The 20,276-nt window shown below is 34.4% G+C and overlaps 1 protein-coding gene across 1 annotated transcript; it reads left to right on the forward strand.

The window, feature by feature from the left end:
* Nucleotides 1-7,486: 7,486 nt before the first annotated feature.
* LOC135153847 (beta-3 adrenergic receptor-like) lies at nucleotides 7,487-12,103 on the forward strand. Its single transcript, XM_064098027.1, has 2 exons — nucleotides 7,487-7,512; nucleotides 10,121-12,103. The coding sequence occupies exons 1-2, from the start codon at nucleotides 7,487-7,489 to the stop codon at nucleotides 11,064-11,066; spliced, it is 972 nt and encodes a 323-aa protein (XP_063954097.1). The 3' UTR covers nucleotides 11,067-12,103.
* Nucleotides 12,104-20,276: the final 8,173 nt, after the last annotated feature.

Consider the following 20,276-nt stretch of genomic DNA (forward strand, 5'->3'; position numbering starts at 1 on the left):
TTTTGATTGTGTCAATTTCATGTATTTGTTGGTGTATCATTAATCATTATCCAATTTATAATTTGTTTTATATTTTAAACATCAATAACAAATGTGAAGCATAAGATTTCTACAGGACCCTGTAACACAAAGCTTAGCGATGAATATCATATATGAAAAAGCACTTCTGATTGGTTCCTGGTCAGTTGTTTAAACCAAATGCGCATGTAACAAGTGATAATGATTGGTTAGTCCATTATGTAATTGATTGCTAATCTTTGTGTTACAGAGCCCAGGACCCATAAAAAGCAAATTGTCATGTTAACCCTCAATCTCCCGGGGTATTTTGATTCTTGTCATTCCCGGGGGGGGGGGGGGGCATTATGGCCCCCCTTAAGATCTCAGCCTTGGATCGCGCGATCACAACGGAAATTTGCATGATGGTAGAGAATGACGTAATCTACGCAGTTGCATTGGTAAATTTTACTGAATTCATATATTTTTATTTCATGTGAATTAATCATGTTAATTAGGTGGTCTGTCTATGACAGATCACCTCTTATGTTTGTCCGAATTTTCTTTCTTTATTTTTTATTTCTTATTTTTATTTCCTCCATTTCTTGTGGACAGCAAATCTCAGAAAGTTCATATTCAATAATCATCAAAATATCACCACATATCAACATCAATAAGACCTCAATTCTGCAAGAATCTTAATGTCATGACGTCATCATGACGTCATCTAGACGCCATTTTGTAAAATCACATTATCAATCATATCTCCATTATCAATTATCAAAAATAAATCAAATTCACATGACATAAACTTCAGATCAAGGGTCATCAGGTCATGTCATCAAAGGTCACCTGAAGGTCACGACGCGCGCATACGCGCGCGTCAAAATTTTAAAATGCTAAAAATCACTTTTTGACCAAAACAGAGTACGTTTTAGGTCATTTTAAGCATTTCAAAAAATTGCGCGCGCAAACGTATGCGCGCGCGTTTCCGCGCGTAACGCCTTGAATGCAACTCAGAAACACCGTTTTTTTTATTTCATTGCATTGATCATATAATTTTGAGCAATTTGATACCTTGATCAACCTTCTACGACCATTAATAAGGAAATTAACACCCGTTAAAGTTTGCAGCACGTGTGCGCGCGAGCTCTCACTATAGGCCATATATGGGCAAAAACATGCCTATAGAAAATCCGCTGTAGCTCTTCAGAACGCATGGGGACCCCCAATTTTTTTTTCATATTTTGATAGAGTATGAACTAGAGATATAATTTCATGTCTCATTTGACCCTCAATTATATTATGACGTCATCAAAATGGCGTCGGAATTCAAAAAATCCATTTTGCCTATTATGACGTCATTATAATTATGCAAATCTTGCTCTAACTCCGTGAATATTGGTCAATTTTCACCCAATTTTTGATATGTTGTAGCTTAGTTCTTACTCTTTCTGAGTTATTGCCTTTATTTTTCATTTTGATAGACAAATCATCCTCAAAAATTGCAAATAATAATGGCATGTCATTTTTACTCATTTTGCGTGTAATCTCTATGGGACATGACTTTTTCTCAAAACTAGATTCTACATTCTTCTATTTCGTAAGCCATATCTCCAATTTTTGTTGCTAGTTATCCCTGAGCTTTTAGTATGTTGTAGCTGAGATTCTAAGCTTTCGGTTGCGTTTCCTTCATTTTCCGATCAGATGTCGGGATCATGCCCGTAATTCACTTGCAAGATTGGATTTGAGATTCTGGTGTTTTGCTTACGTGTTAAGTCTATGGGAAATATTCTAGCTCAATCGGTTAGGCGTCAGACTTACTTCTCATTCCATCATGCAGGCAGGGGTTCGAGTCCGCGGGTGAACATGATTTTTTTTTTTTTTATTTTTTTTTTAGCTATCTTGCCCACGATCAATTATAAGAATTCTAACAAATAATAGCTAAAATATTGCAAAATAAAACAGATTATAATTACTTTTTTATATCATATCTATTTATCTGTCTGTCTATCTACCTACATGACATATCTATCTCTCTGTCTAATATATATCTTTCTGTTTGAATACGTCCCTCTCTCTCTATCTATCCATATGTCTGTCTGTCTATCTACCTACATTGTATATCTATCTGTCTGTTTATCTCTCTCTCTCTCTCTCTGTCTAATATATATGTATCTATCTGTTTAGATATGTCTATCTATCTATCCATCCATCTGCCTGTCTCTATCTATCTATCTATCTATATATCTATCTATCTATCTGTCTGTCTGTCTCTCTATCTATCTATCTATCTGTCTATCTATCTATCTATCTATCTATCTATATGTCTGTCTCTCTATCTATCTCTGTCTCGATCTCTATCAATCTATATGTCTGTCTCTGTATCTATCTATATGTCTATCTATCTATCTATCTATCTATATATCTATCTATATGTCTGTCTCTCTATCTATCTATATTTCTGTCTCTCTGTCTATCTATATGTTTGTCTATCTATATGTCTGTCTATCTATCCATGAAGCTATCACGAGAAGGAGAACCATCTTCCAATTTCTCTCTTAATCCTTTGTTATCGCTTCCTTCGGGCGAAGGAACGATATCTAACATCAATTGGCGAGCCGCCAGGCGAAAGTTAGAGCCCGCTTACATAACGCGATAGGACCACGCAGCATGAAGCTATTACGAGATAGCTCGTAATAGCTTCATGATATGTCTGTCTCTCTATCTATATATATGTCTGTCTATCTATCTGTCTATCTATCTATCTGTCTGTCTCTCTTTCTATCTATATGTTTATATATGTTTTATTAATATAACCACCAATCATCTCTCTATCTATCTATATATCTATCAATCTATCTCTCTATCTATAAGTCTGTCTCTCTATCTATCTATATGTCTGTCTCTCTATCTATATGTCTGTCTCTCTATATCTATCTATATATGTCTATGTTTTATTAATATAACCACCTATAATTTATCTCTCCATCCATCACTCCATCCATCTAATATAATTATCTTTCTTGTATGTATCTGTTTGATTATGTAAATCTGTTTGTCTATCTATTTTTCAATCTAATATCTGTTTAAATATTTTTTTCCTGTTTATCTATCTATACGACAGACCACCTAATTCGTCCGCATGACGAATTAAAATCTAGTTTATTCATGAAATCATACTTTTTGCTCTGATTCACTAAATAAAGCTCCTAGAATGCTATTTTTTGGTGAAAATATTTTTAATAGCATTCATAACAATTGTGAATGAAAAAAATTCTGGTACCAAGACCGATTTCTTATGTATTTTATTGTTTTTTTAAATTTCTTATGTATTTCTTTGTTTTTTTACTTTTTGTTTTTTATTGTTTTTTCGATGGAAATTTTTCCAGACTTAATTCTGATCATAAACAAGGCAAAATTTATTAAGTTTAATCAGTAAAAGTAGAAATAATGATACATTTATGAATTTTGGCCAAATACACAATTTGCATTGGATTTGTACATGAAATCACGTTTATGAGCAATTTTGGGTCTGACATACACTTACATAATGTTGCGTAATGTCGTAACCGCGTACCGGGCGTCACAAATTTGGTCTCAAAATTTGCGCGAGACTTGAAAGTAAAAAGTCAGTGAGCGGCGAGGTCAAAAAATTTTGCGCAGCAGATATATCGCGAAAATTGTCAAGGGGGGGGGGGCCATTATGGCCCCCCCCCCGGTAGAATTAGGGTTAATTTATCAAATATGTGAGGTTTTAGAGTTGGTAAATGTTTTTTGTCTCGCCTGCATAGCAGAAATGAGATGAAGGTGCCACTTTATGATGGTGGCATCATCAACTGCAAATCTAAACCAAGGTTAGGTGTTTGAAATGCCAGTATAGGTTTCAAAGAAGCCAAAAGTGTATGTCTTGCAAAATGCAAAGTTAAGAGCAGAAGATGAAAAAGAAGAGAAAAAAAATGAGGACCGTAAAGAAGAATACAAAGAGGAATAAGAGTAGAAAGTGGAGAAGAGAAAAGAAAAGAAAAAACAGGGGAAAGAAAAGAAGAAAATTTTAAAAACATTAAATTAAAAGATAATTTCAAATATACAAAAAAGATTGTGACTTCTTCATCAATTCTTTTATTTGCATACAGTACCGTCATTTTATCATCGAGATTCAAGATTTATTAAAAACATATTATTGCAGCATCAATTGACAAATGTTAGTAAAATGTATGAAGAATCAAGCAATATTACAAAAGAATAAAGAAATGACATAAGCAATTACATATATAAATTCAAAATCATATGGTTTAATGAAGATTACAGTGCAAATGTGATTATTTATTCATAAATAATGGATTGCCCTGGTCCCTTTATTTTAAGCCTATAACACGTAGCTTGTGTGTGGGTTTAACATCCTCGTCTCGCCTGATTGTGCAATGCAATTTAAGATAAAGCAGTGTTGACTTTAAAAACAATTTGAAATAAATCATATTTAATTGAGGGGAAAAGATTTGATAATGATATAATAATTAAATAGGCCACATATGGCACTTGACTTTAACTGATGATTTATTAATTCATTTCATTGTTATATCAAATAACAAACTGATAAATGTTTCATTTAATTTGATAAAATATTATTAGAATTAAGAGCAAAATATCAATTATCTAAGTTAATTGACCTGAAGTTATCTTGTCCAAGTAATCTGAAATGATACTCTGATTTCTGATACGTTATTATATCCAGGTGTAACATGATGCAGAGTTATAAATCTTAAAATTTTGGTGAAAATTCAAATTCACTTGGTTCAAATGATCCTTGGGATACCACATTTATGTTGTTGAGGATAATGTTGTCAAAGGTCATCTAGAGGTCAAACAGATTTTTTTTGAATGGTCAACTAACTCTTATTTCTTTAGGTCTGCATCAATTACGTTCATGTATGGTAATATGATCCTTGGCCTGGGTAATACCACGTGTGACCCCGTCAGGATGATGGGGTCAAAGGTCATCTAGGGGTGAAAAGATCATTTATTTTATGGATTGCGAAATCAGGCGAGACTCAATCGTGAACCACCTTGTTTGAAGTTTCATATTGCTTAGAAAATATAGGGACCTAGTTCATTTAAGCTTGGATGTAAGTGTAAACAACTATCACTGATCATCAATTGTTGCTCACAAATTTGTACCACCCGTTTATCATCATCAGTGTGGCTCATTCAGCACCTTTCGAAGATACGAGCAGGTGAAACATGCCCCCTTCTCTCACTTCTTTTCTACATCCCGCTGTACTTAAATAAATTATGATTGAGCAACCTTTAATTTAAAAAGTACAAACAACCGCATTCTAATGTACATTGTAAGGTATGTGCAATGTACTTGCATATTTATTTCTGACCAAATACATGTAATGATAATATTTCTATATCATAATAATTGCCATTTGACTGCTTACTGAATACACCGTGTTCTAATACATTTTCCATTATATAGTTAGATTTTGATTTCACTCCTTAAAGGACAAGTCCACCCCCAACAAAAAGTTTATTTGGATAAAAAGAGAAAAATCCAACAAGCATAACACTGTAAATTTCATCAAAATCGGATGTAAAATAAGAAAGTTATGACATTTTAAAGTTTCGCTTAATTTCACAAAACAGTTATATGCACATTATGGTCGGTATGCAAATGAGAAAACTGATGATGTCATCCACTCACTATTTCTTTTGTATTTTATTATATGAAATATGATATATTCAAATTTTCTCCTCATTGTCAAGTGATACAACGATTAATTCCTACCTGAACATGTGGAATTAGCATTGTTTAATACTATATGGTTCAGTCAAGTTGGTCCTTATTGTCAAATCTATAAAAAAATGAAATATTGTATAATTTAAACAATAAAAAACAAAAGAAATAGTGAGTGATTGACATCATCGACTGAGTCACCAAGTTGTGCATATCACTGTTTTGTGAAAAATAAGCAAAACTTTAAAATGTCATAACTTTTTTATTTAACATCCGATTTTGATGAAATTTTCACCACTATGCTCGTTTGATTTTCCTATATTTATTCTAGTCAGCATTTTCCTGGGGTGGACTTGACCTTTAATGATTATTGAAGTTCTTCCTCCAGTTCGACCCAAGACGCTTAACTTAATTGAACCTCCTATCTATATTGAAAGATAAGTCTGCTATGAATCAGTTGCAAAAATATATTTCATCGATAAACTGCTTGGCTTTCAGTGTGAATAGGCAGTCTAGCTGTACATAAAAGAATGTCACCCCCCCCCCCACACACACACACACACACCTTGATAAAGAATAAAGACTCCTACCCCCTGTGCTGCCACGGGTAATTTGCTGCTAGTTGTCATAATTTGCTGTTTATTGTCTGTTTATTTATTTGCTGTATAATTTGCTGTCCCCCTGTACTTCCGACTTCATAGGTTTATTTTATATACGTTGTCTTATTTGCTTTTCATATAGGCCTAATTTTATCGCTTTTTATGTAAAAGTGATTATGAAAGTACCACATGTACGGTAAGTGCCTCAAATGGGTGACTGATATAATTCCGATATCGAGGAAGGTTTGCTATATTACTCATGAGCGATTAAGGTAATTAGGTGTTACGGATAGATGAACGCGGTGATAATATTCTCCCTAAATATTGTCCGTTTAATGACATGTATTGTCATTTTCCAGTTGGACACGACCTATCCACATCGAAATACACGATTATATAGACCTTTACTGCCTTGTAATTGTTTCTCATAATGTATAAATGAAACTGTTCTTTTGATCTTTGGATAATGAATCAAATTGTCTTTTTTATATTCGTCTTTGATGCAGGTCATTTATTTACCATTGTACTTGGTGGTGGAAACGACCTAACGCAGAAAGTGTCCTATCGAAGAAGTTGCTATTTATGGAGTTCTTGAAGAGTTTGAAATGATAAAACATTCGTGACTTTGTTCCTTGAAGACACAGAGGTCATGTTTCAGATACATCATCAGTACCTACATTAACGTGATATTCGTTAAAATGTACTTTGCCATTTAAAATAGATCGAATGTCTATTTTGTGACGTTTAGGAATAACGACATGGTCAGGTGTAAGTATTGCAATCATCTTTTTAGTTTCACCTCGAACCTCGCTTAAGCTGTTTACCTAGTAGAATCTGAAAACATTAAACATGGATGTTACTTTAGTCGGTGATGGTTTAAAATATGTTGGCGTCATGAAAAGATCACGACTTCACCACGTTATCCGCGAAGAAGGAAGGTCCCAATTTTTAAAGTCTGATATGACTCGGTCGAGGATCGAACCCGCAATTTCACGGTTGAATATACAGAGGTCAAAATTTGCTATAGTTTAATGTTTTGCACAGTTTTATCGATAAGAATGATCGAATATGATAACATTTATTTTTAGCAAGAGTATCTTCAACAATATTCATCATTTCACGATTGAGTGAATATTTAATGAAACTGACAAAAATGCGATTTCTAAATATCATAGGCATGTATTGTTTAATTTTGGAAACTGAAATTATCTTATCAACTTGTTTCATTATGTTCATGACCAATTAATATGCTTCAATGGTTAAAGACTTTTAATTAAACATTCACGCTTGAATGAACATGTGAAATGTGAATAGTTTTTTTTTACGTTATTCTGAAAAAATGCAATTACTAACTATGGATGATCTGTCACAAACCTTGCATTTGATTTTTACGAAAATCTCGATGTCTCTAGCTTCATTTAGCACACAATTCGAAAATTATGCAAATGAGAAGAAGGTTACTGGCCTTGGCCCCACTTTGTGCCGTATCGAATGATTTTTTTTGTGCGCGCCTTTTGGATAGTGTCACTCTGAAACAATGTGCACAGTTTTATGAAAAAAAATGTAGGCAGAAGTAACAAAAATCGTCCATTAAAAAAGACCCTCATTTCACTCTTGTTTAAATTCTGACTTCCACTCTCATAGACACTGTGTACACTATCGGTGCATACCCCTTATTCAATATGGTGGAACTTTTTTTCCAAAACTATCTTTAGCAATGCCATTTGGCTGTAATGTTTATCAACCTATGGGCAGAATTCTGTGCAGAAATCAAATTGATTTGTTTATTTATGGATGAGCGAGCACGCATCAAAGGGGGGAAATGGCATTTTCAAAGTCACATACTCATTTGAGGGGTTGTAAAATGAAAAATGGGGGCAAATTCTGTTTCAAATGTGAATTAATTGCTGTTGTTTTTATGGTTTACCGAGCACACTTGAATACTTAGGAATTAATACTCTTTATATTGGATAAATGCATTCTTTCTCTCACAATTTGAATTTATGGAAAAATCAGTGGTGGATCCTGAATGAGAAAATGGGGAGGGGGACCGAAAAACTGGGGGAAGGTAGCCACTAACATTTCCCAATTTTAACATGCTTTTTTAAGTTATGGAGGATACTACTAATACGATAAACCCGTATGATGATAGGTCACAAAAATTGTGCTCACTCAATGAAGTTACCTTATCAAAATTTTGTGTGGAGTGGCTAAGTGATGGATAGTAAAAAAGCACCATGAAATTCACAAAAAAACCTTCGCCCAACTTTGTATTTACACAATCTGAAAAACGACACTTGTGACTTTCAAAAATGGTCAATTTTATTTCAATTTCTGATGATTTTTGCATTACTCGATATGTAGAAAACTACCAACGAAATATATCTCAAAATTATTCAAATTACGAATAGAAATAAATCTGTTCATCTGGACTTACTGGTTTGAAACGGAGAACAGTTTCACGTACGAACGTGAAACTGTTCTCCGTTTCAAACCAGTAAGTCCAGATGAACAGATTTATTTCTATTCGTAATTTGTATTTCTTCCTGGATGAATAAAAACATACATCAGTTCAAAATTATTCGGTTCAAAAGTTACAGCATTCTGATATAGGGGGACTTATTTTTTTTATTGAGTATATATTCGGCAAAGGCCTTCATCATTATGACGCAAAGGTGAAAAAACTCCGTCCAAACCAAGAAAGTGGTGAAAGAGGACAAAGAGAACAGGAGAGAAAGGCAAGCATGAGAGGGGATGGTAAAAGAAAAGTACTCCAGAGATAGGTGATTGAGAAATAGGCAAGAGAGACGGAGAGGGGGGGGGGGGTAAAGGTTGCAATGGTTTATTTATTAAAAGGAATGGTCCGGGCTGAAAATATTTATATCTCTATAAATTGAGTAAAATTCACAAAGCAAAATGCTGACAATTTCATCAAAATCGGACAACAAATAAGGAAGTTATTGAATTTTAAAATTTATCATTATTTTGTGAAAACAGTTATATGCACATCGTCATGAATATTCAATAGGCGGGCTGATGATGTCACATCTCCACTTTCCTTTTTCTTATGTTATTACATGAAATCATAAATGTTTCATTTTTTCATACATGTATACGTGTATGTGTCTCCATTATGATGAAATAAGTTGCGGCGATAAATAACTAATGCGCTTAATCAGTTGTCAGTCCAATTGTTTTAGCTCTTGGTGGAAAATTTTTGAATAAACCTAATTTTATATAATAAAATACAAAATTTACTGTATTTATTGAGATATAAATATTTCCAGCCTGGATCATCCCTTTAACCAGTCATAGTTTATACATAATTTGAGACTATCGATTAGATATCAGAAAAAAAATTGAGGAGAGATGGAAAGCAGAGAAATTGAATAATAATAATAATAGTGATACCTTATTGAGCGCGCGCACCGTCCAGAGACGCTCATGCCGCTAGCGCTGCAACATTTCCTTTAGATACAAATATTTTATACACGTACATTACAAACAGCTACTTACATAGAAATCTTAAATTGAGAGTAAAAGAACAGACAATAATAAATTGTATTTGCAGATAAAATCTGATGATATTACCACATGCAGGCCAATATCAACGTTCTTTTCACGTTTTAACCAAAATAAAGTAGATATTTTGATCCACGTTTTGATTTCAGATTTATGCGGACATGGGCCCTGTAAATGACACTATTTGTTCGTCAGGAGAACAAGGTAAAGATGACAAGAGACTCATCTATATTTTTCAAGGTCTGGTAATTTTCATCTTTGCTAGCCTAATCATCGGTACAAACATCCTGAATCTCATCGTAATTCCTCAACTACCAGATATCAACGAGGCCAGTAAAGTGTTCTACAACTGCTTGTCCTTAGCGGATATCCTTTTAGGAGTCGTTCTTCTTCCTGCACTACCATCAGCCATCGTAGGGGATTGGCCTTTTGGAGATGTCGTCTGCAAGATATTTGGTTTCGGTATGACGCTTGTCGCCGGTCTATCTTCTGGAAGTCTGCTGCTTCTCAATTTGGATCGTTTTCTCAGTATAGCCTATCCACTTCGCTATGTGGTCATCATGGATCGGAGAAAAGCCATCATAATCGCAACAAGTTCAGGCATCGCCGAAGCTACATTTCTCCTCGCCATGTTGTTCGCAAATCCCTTAGGACCGGAAATCATACAATACTCAAATCTAGGAGGATGCATCATGACCTTCTACGAACCAAGATTCCTTGGATATTCGCTAGCAATTTTCTCAGTTTGTATTTGGTCCTTCATTCCCACCTTAGTGATCGTGTACGCCAGAATAATCTGTATAAGTAAGAGACACGTGAGACGCATTCAGGTCCAGGAACTTGCAACCCGAGTTAGCACCGTTGGTAGAAGTGATGAGCCCGGCTTGATAGTGGAAGACAGGCCATTCGTGGTCAGGAAAAATGTCAACCATCGAGCGATCCGCATGACTCTCCTGGTGACGGGCACATACGTCGCAGCTTGGGCACCCTTCACAATTTGTCAGATATACATTTCCCTGAGAGGAGATGTATCGGTCATCGTTAGGGCATTGGTTTGTTGGCCGCTGCTACTGAATCCTCTTTGTAATGTCATTATCTACTCGGTGACAAAACGTTCTTACAGAATTTTGGCACGGAACCTCCTGAAAGTATGTCTGCGATGTTCATTAAAAAGTTTCCGTGATGAAACTTCCAGTGACATTCTGGTATAGAGGGATGTTGTTGCTTGCTATCAAGGATGGTCATTTCCGGCGTGTTTATATCAATCAACTGACTCGGTACTTTCAGGAGGAATCTATTCTTTGAATTTCGGAAGTTACGTGAGGCTGGTTGTATATAATGATAATTGTTTCAAGATAAACACTACTAAAACAAATATTGTGCTTATTCCAACTCGTTATTAAAAAAAGAAAACTGGATATAAAGCTTAATGGCGAGCAACTCAAACAAGTTAATTCTGTAAAATATTTAGGCGTTGAAGTTAATGATAATCTCATATGGAATGTTTATGTCAAACATCTTTGTATATCAATATCGTTTAAGTTGCATACTTTAAGACATTTAAGTTTGACTCTTAAAACATATTTACTGAATACTTTATATAAAACAACTATTCAGCCATGTATAGATTATGCTTGTTCTGTTTGAGGTAATTGTTCATTGAAAAACAGGGAACTTATAAAGAGACTGCAAAGACGAGAGGCACTTATCGTAATGAAAAAATAGGATTTTTCTATTAGTTGTACAGATTTAATGAAGAAACTGAAATGGCAATCCTTTGGTACAAGGAAGGATTTTTTGTTATGTATTTTAGTATATCAATGTATATATTGCCTTGTATCTATTAGACTTTGTAATGATATTGAACTATTTATTGAAAGACCTTGAATGTAGTCACGAAATGCTGATTCACTGTATGCTGTATTTTCTCAGCCAAATATTGAATGTTTCAAGCAATCCTTTAAATATAGTGCAATCAAGACATGGAACTCGCCAATGAACTCCAGAATATTTCAAACCTCCTATATTTTGAGAGGTTGTACAAAAAAGTACATGTTATTGTGTAATTATAGTTAATTCTGTATTATGTTGTTGCACTCCATTCTCTCTCTCTCTCACTCTCTACTTCTATTCTATACTTTTCCACATTATATCTATCTTGTCTCTCTCTCTCTCTTCTTTTTTTTATGTGTTTTTCTTGAACTTTGTATCCTTAGATTCTATCCTCCTGCTCTATTTCCTTACAACTTCTATTGTAAATTAAGTATACCCACATGGGCGCATGCAGAGGGGGGGGGGGGGTTACAGAGGTTCACCCCCTTAAGAAATCAACCCCCCCCCCCCAATATTTTTTAGGGGTATGAAACGACCACAGTTTTGTTGAAAACCTTTCTTTTTTTTTTGCTTGTCAAAATTTCATTCAGCTATAACCCCCCTTTCAAAAATCCTGTGTACGCCCCTGTATACATGTTCAATTCAATTTCAATTCAATTCAAATTCAATTTATTCTTGATAATAATAAAAACATCATCAAATTGTACATTCGTATATAGAAATGTCATTACAAGAAAAGGAATGCAACAAAAAGTTTACACTTGAAAATAAGAAGCCTCCAAAGAATACAGTAATTAATATATGTACACATCAGATGAAGAGGGGGGGGGGGAAGCGAAACATGCTCATTCACACACAGACACATCCACCGAGAAACATCGTCATCATCACACACAAAAGCACACCCGAACATCCATCATCTTGGTTCATTCATTAACAAAAATAATACATATATAAATGAGGTGAGTTTGAATTCAAATTAGGAATAGGTACTGATAATGATCTTTTTGAGTTTGCATTTAAACGAAGAAACAGTTGAACATGAAAAAAGGCATACATTGAGATTATTCCAAATTCGTGGTCCGGTAAATTTAAAAGAGTTCAGAATTAAGGTTGAAGCTGTTTTAGGGTAATGAAAGCTATTAGCATGCAGAGCGAGTATTGTATCGGTGAAAGTCGTAGTTATATTAAAAAAGTTTGATGATATTAATAGGAGCATATCTATATCTAAATGCGTGCATAAGTGTAGCAATCTTAAAATTATGAATATCGTAATAGACTGTCATTGTTTTTAATCTAAAAAATAATGGCCCTGATGGTGTCAGATATGGAGAATTGGTGCAAATGCGTAGTGCTTTTTTTGGGAGTTTGTGGATACAATCCAGTTTAGTTATTCCAACACTGGCCCATGTTATGTTGTAATATTGAATATAAGGTAGAATCAAAGAGTTATATAGCATAATTAAATTCTTTTTAGGTAATATGGATTTCAATTTACACAGTATTCCTACACTTTTGGATATTTTGTGACAAATATGTAAACGATGATTAGTAAAAGTTAATTTATCATCTAAAATTATACCTAGAAATCTGACTGTTTTAGTTACATTCAGAATTGTCGAACCTAGTTTTAATTTAACAGCAGATATATTATACGAAATGTTTGGTTTACAAATATACATAACATTAGTTTTATCATAATTTATTATTAATTTATTGGCTCCATGTACCTAGTACTTTAAATTAGTTTGTATGCATTTTTAGTGTTGTTTGATATTTTTAATGTAACATGACCGTGTTGAAAAACAGTGTATTTTATCTGCACATGTTATCCTGTATAAAGATGTTTTAATAAGTAAATGAATGAATAATTCTAAGACATAATTAGGGCTTTGACCGTTCAGGGCTTTATTTACAATATATACGCTAGTAAAAGTACATTATATGTGATCATGCGATTTACATGTAACCAATGCAAATCTTTCAGAATGGGAAATATATGTAGAGTTAGCTTGTAGCCTGGAATTCTGAACACGCAGTAATTTAAAGATTTGTATGTGATTATTGTGATTAACTAAATGAGTGAAAAAATATCAACAAAAACATGTGTGATAGGCGCTACACAAGAACTGCGTGTTTTTATTATTATTGTTACTATCATTATCAATATTAAGATTATTACATAGTGCGTCTCACTAGAAAAAAGGCCCACAAAAACAAAAATTAGGTTTAAGTTATGTGTTATAATAACTTAACCCAAATTGTAACTGATAAATTACATGTTGTCTTTAAAAGCTGATTAAATCGTCATCTTTCATTTATTCAATGTAACTCCTAGAATATGTACTCCTTGCGTGAGTGGAAATGACGGTACCGAAAGTTTATCATTTCGATTTTATAGAGAAATTATTACGTTACAAAATCTTCATTTTATGCCTTTTAGAATGACACCCAAATCAGGAAAACAATGTTGGAATAGGAGAGCACTATTTTATTTAAGCAATGCCTGCATTTCCATGGGCTTCGTTTTATAAAAAAATGTTAATAATAATCAAATGAAATAACATTTAAAAGTGACTGAATCTAACCAAATATAGTTTCTGCCTGACTCACACTTGTAACACAAAATGTCCCATTTCAAATGGTGTAGACCTATATTAGTACAACTATCGTCAATTGCGATCTTATAAAAATAAGTGGGAATATGACATTATCAGCATGTTCATTGAATATTCATACTAAGGACATACAATAGCAACACATTGAATTGCCATTACTCTGATATTACTTGCCTAATATTGATGAAATTTTCAGTATGTTCATTAAATTTCATTTTACTATATTTAGTCAAATCAGATTGATAATATGGTTTTATGACATTTGCTCCAGCACAATTGCTCCTCTTTAAATTCCAAACACTAATCGGATGACAAAATTCAACCCTGGGCTTAGCACTATACCTAAAATAAAATCATATTTCAAACTTTACCCTTTATTATACGAAATTAACACAGGAGCAAGAGAATATGTTTATCATGTAAATTGTGGATTTGTTAGACATCATAAAAAGAAGGCGTTCACTGCCATAACAACAAACAAATTTGACACTTTCAATTTCACTCCCTACTTTGATGATTAGCCATGCATAACTTTTTTGGGGGCTTCCGCCGCCAATGGCCCAACCCCCACTGAATTTTATAGTACTCTTTCTTGAATTTGTTTCACTCACTTATGAGGAAAGTATGCGTTATTGTTGGTATAGCACCAAAAGTAAAATGAAAATTTAAAGAGGTACCCCATGCGTAAAATGAATATGTGATTTGACTAAATATAGTAAAATGAAATTTAATGAACATACTGAAAATTTCATCAATATTAGGCAAGTAATATCAAAGTAATGGCAATTCAATGTGTTGCTATTGTATGTCCTTAGTATGAATATTCAATGAACATGCTGATAATGTCATATTCCCACTTATTTTTATAAGATCGCAATTGACGATAGTTGTACCAATATAGGTCTACACCATTTTGTGTTACAAGTGTGAGTCAGGCAGAAACTATATTTGGTATTAAACATGCAGATAATACTTTCAATTATTACTTTTAAACTTGTTTTTATATAGTACAAAGTCGAAGTTTACATGGATAATATATCTGTTACTTGTAACATTGTGGGCCTACTTAATTATGTAGGCCGACACATTTTTAAATTTTATTTATATATTATTTTATTTTATCATTTTTATCATTTATTTATTATTTTTCAGGGTTTTTTCAATGAATTTGTTTTATTTTTCATTTATTTATTTTTTTTGTGTGTGTTTTTGCAAACTGCAAAGCTCACAATTTGCTCAAGCTTTACTGTCAGGCCCGCAGGATTCTAGCTTATTACGGTTTTTTTATTGTATCGTTTTCATTGGGCAAGTGCCATTTTTACAAGTCCATTACTGAAAATGAAACCAACAGAGCTTATCTTTTAATTGATATGAATTATAGATTTGTTCAGCTTGTTCAGTGAGGCTTAAAATGTCACCTTTGTTTCCCTAACAGTCATTTGAGAGGAGAGATCGAGAATGCGAGAATTGCATTATTATAGTAGAAAATCCTCATCTAATTTATCTGCTGTATTTATCACATATCACTGAGAAACGCTGATCGTTTCAATCATATCATTTTAACTGCATGTCTATCCAGACATGGATTCAACGAACAGTACCTTCGAATTATCGAAAGGAGAAGAAAGGGAAGATGACAAGAGAGTCATCTATATTTTTCAAGGTCTGGTAATCTTCATCTTTGCTATCCACTAGCGTACCTACGGGGGGGGGGGGGGGGGGGCAGGGGGGCACTCTGCCCCCCCCCCCTGACGAGTCAAAACCCATGCAAAAACGTATCTTTGCCCCCCTCCCCCCCTGACGAGCTTTAAGACCTTCAATGCCCCCCTGACGAGCTTGAAGACCTTTTTTTTTTTTTTTTTTTTTTTTTTTTTTGCTTGTCAATTTTTTTTCTGGTACGAAATGCTTTATTTGTGATCGAAGACCTTTTTTTTATTTTTTTTTTATTTGCTTGTCAATTTTTTTCTGGTACGAAATCCTTTATTTGTGATCGAAGACCTTTTTTATCTTTTTTTTTTTTTGCTTGTCAAATTTTTTGGCGGACGGTTTTGCCCCCCCTGTGGAAAATCCTAGGTACGCCACTGTTGCTATCCTCATAATTTCCACCAATATCTTAAACCTGATTGTGATCCCTCGACTTCCAGACATCAACGAGGCAAGTAAAGTCTTTTATAACTATCTGTCTACTGCAGACGTCCTTCTTGGCTTCATTCTCCTTCCGGCGCTACCATCAGCCATCGTTGGTTACTGGCCTTTCGGAAATCTCGTATGCAAGATATTTGGATTTGGCGTGATGCTTGTGGCCTTTCTATCTTCTGGAAGTCTACTGCTTCTCAATTTGGATCGTTTCTTCAGCATAGCCTCTCCTTTTCGCTATGTGGCCATCATGGATCGGAGAAGAGCCGTTATAATTGCCACAAGTTCAGGCATCGCCGAAGCTACATTTCTCCTCGCCATGTTGTTCGCAAATCCCTTAGGACCGGAAATCATACAATACTCAAATCTAGGAGGATGCATCATTGTTTTCTCTGAACCAAAGTTTCTCGGATATTCGCTAGCCATCTTCTCAGTTTGTATTTGGTCCTTCATTCCCACCTTAGTGATCGTGTACGCCAGAATAATCTGTATAAGTAAGAGACACGTGAGACGCATTCAGGTCCAGGAACTTGCAACCCGAGTTAGCACCGTTGGTAGAAGTGATGAGCCCGGCTTGATAGTGGAAGACAGGCCATTCGTGGTCAGGAAAAATGTCAACCATCGAGCGATCCGCATGACTCTCCTGGTGACGGGCACATACGTCGCAGCTTGGGCACCCTTCACAATTTGTCAGATATACATTTCCCTGAAAGGAGATGTATCGGTCATCGTTAGGGCATTGGTTTGTTGGCCGCTGCTACTGAATCCTCTTTGTAACATTGTAATCTATTCGGTGACAAAACGTTCTTACAGAACTTTGGCACGAAATCTGTTGAAAGGTTGCCTGCGATGTTCTCTAGTAGATCTTCAAAACGCGAATTCTCATGACATTCTGGTATAGAAAACTTTTGTCAAGCCAGCCGTAGGCCATCTTCCGAGAATTCAGATTTTTGATTAGGCCTACTTTGTGAAAGTGATGATAGACCAAAATACTCTAGTACATGGATTTTAAAAAGTTAAACATTGCAAATGTCATGTGATCAGACGGTGGGAGTGCATAGAATAGTCTACAAACTTCGCAGACATGGACCAGTGGTTTAAAATTAGCTTTCGGGTTTAGACAAGCTGGGTCCTGGGTCCAGTTTAAGAAAACACCTTATCAATTTCAACGAAATGACAGTTACAGTGGTAACATATATTTCTAACCAATCATCATTAGTAATTCCACTGCAGACATGTTGTCATTGATGAGACTGGTGCCTGATGCGATCTTGATTATTATATCACCAGTTATCTGCTTTGACAACCTACATTAAGTAGACATAGGAAGATTACAAGTCCGGTGTTGGCGTTGGTGTTGGAAGCACAATTAGGATTGCTTCCCCTAGCTCTAAAACTTATTCTGATTTTTTTTTAAACTGGTCCAGATCACACCATTGACATCTCAACAACTAGTGACTTTGCAGAACCATCTTCATTTTATGTTTGGTGATATACTCGTGTAAAAATGGACCTATCACCAACACCAAAAGGTCAACACTGAAGTTGAAATCAGCCATAGTATCTTGATAACAGGAATGGTACCACATGGGGTGGGGACGGTTCATATTATTTTATTTCAGGGGGTTTTTTTAAGGAGAAAATAAGAGAGAAAGGGAAGTAATAAGATAAGGAAAATGAAGCGAGAAGAAATATGAGAATAAAAAGATGGGGGTCAACGTCTTGACACCCATATGTTATAATACCCGGTGCCGCACTTTTCTTTTGACAAAACTTCGTGATTGGCTATAGAAAAGTGGCTAAGAAAATGTTTGCGTAATCTTTAATGTTGCAGAATTTCGCAATCTCTTGTTTGGATACTGTGTTGGATATTGTACAATTTTTTATGTGATTGATTTTTTTTTCTGACAGAGCTTCTTTAATTAAGAACTCTAGCATCAATGAGTAGACCTGGGTTTATTGTCCAACAAAGTGTCAGATGAGGCTGTGATGAAAAATTAGTTAAGCAATAAGCTGATCTAAAGAAAAACCGAGCATCAAATCCAAAAATTATAAATATTAGTATTTTGGAGACTTATCTAAATCTAACATTCATCGACATTGAAATCATAAAAGGTGAAGTATTGAAGTGTATCCATAATATATATAATATAATTTATTGGTGGAAGACATTAATTTTGTCACACCTGCTATAAGCCCTCAACACGTTTATCAGGAGGGCGATAACTTATAACAATTAACTTATTTCAATTCTTTTAACGTTTATTTTTTTGGTGGGGTTATGACTAACGATCTTGTATTACATAAAGTAACTGATATCAATTCTATTTCCAACACGTTTTTTCTAATCGTGTGTTTATGTTCAGTTATAATGCCATATAAGTTGAACATTGATAAGGAGATAAAGCTTTTAGCCACGTCACTGCAACTTTTAAGAGGCTTCTTTTATTCAAAATAATAGAGCATCTTTCACAGTTACGATCTATCGTTCTCATTAAATTGTTGAAAGAAAACCTCAGTTTGCCACTAAAAATTATTTCAATAAAAATGAATCATTAAAAGACTTCTCCGCCCCTTCTTTCATCATACATCCTTTTCTACTATGTTATCCTCTCTCTCACCCTCTTTCATCCTACTTCCTTGTCTATTTTATCCTCTCTCTCTCTTTCATCCTACTTCCTTTTCTATTTTATCCTCTCTCTCTCTTCATCCTACTTCCTTTTCTATTTTATCCTCTCTCTCTCTTCATCCTACTTCCTTTTCTATTTTATCCTCTCTCTCTTTCATCATACATCCTATTCTATTTTATCCTCTCTCTCTTCATCCTACTTCCTTTTCTATTTCATCATCTCTCTCTCTATTTCATCTACATCCTTTTCTATTTTATCCTCTGTCTCTTTCATCATACATCCTATTCTATTTTATCCTCTCTCTTTCATCCTACTTCCTTTTCTATTTCATCATCTCTCTCTCTCTTTCATCTACATCCTTTTTTATTTTATCCTCTCTTTCTTTCATCATACATCCTTTTCTATTGTATCCCCTTTCTCTCTTTCATCATACATCCTATTCTATTGTATCCCCTTTCTCTCTTTCATCATACATCCTTTTCTATTGTATCCCCTTTCTCTCTTTCATCATACATCCTATTCTATTTTATCCCCTTTCTCTTTAATCCTACTTCCTTTTCTATTTTATCCTCTCTCTCTCTTCATCATACATCCTTTTCTATTTCATCATACATCATTTTCTATGTTATCCTCTCTCTTTCATCCTACTTCCTTTTCTATTTCATCATCTCTCTCTCTCTCTTTCATCATACATCCTTTTCTATTTTATCCTCTCTCTCTCTTTCATCATACATCCTATTCTATTTTATCCCCTCTCTCTCTTTAATCCTACTTCCTTTTCTATTTTATCCTCTCTCTCTTATGTCATACATCCTTTTTTATTTTATCCTCTCTTTCTTTCATCATACATCCTTTTCTATTTCATCATCATCATCTCTCTCTCTCTCTTTCATCATACATCTTTTTCTATTGTACCCCCCTCTCTCTCTCTTTCATCATACATCCTTTTCTATTTCATCCCACATCATTTTCTATGGTATCCTCTCTCTCTTTCATCCTACTTCCTTTTCTATTTCATCATCTCTCTCTCTCTCTTTCATCCTACTTCCTTTTCTATTTTATCCTCTCTCCCCCTCTTTCATCATACATCCTATTCTTTTTCATCCTCTGTCTCTTTCATCCTACTTCTTTTTCTATTTTATCCTCTCTCTCTTCTGTCATACATCCTTTTTTATTTTATTCTCTCTCTCTTTCATCATACATC

The sequence above is a fragment of the Lytechinus pictus genome, chromosome 4 (genome assembly GCF_037042905.1).
Source record: "Lytechinus pictus isolate F3 Inbred chromosome 4, Lp3.0, whole genome shotgun sequence".
Lineage (NCBI taxonomy): Eukaryota > Metazoa > Echinodermata > Echinoidea > Temnopleuroida > Toxopneustidae > Lytechinus > Lytechinus pictus.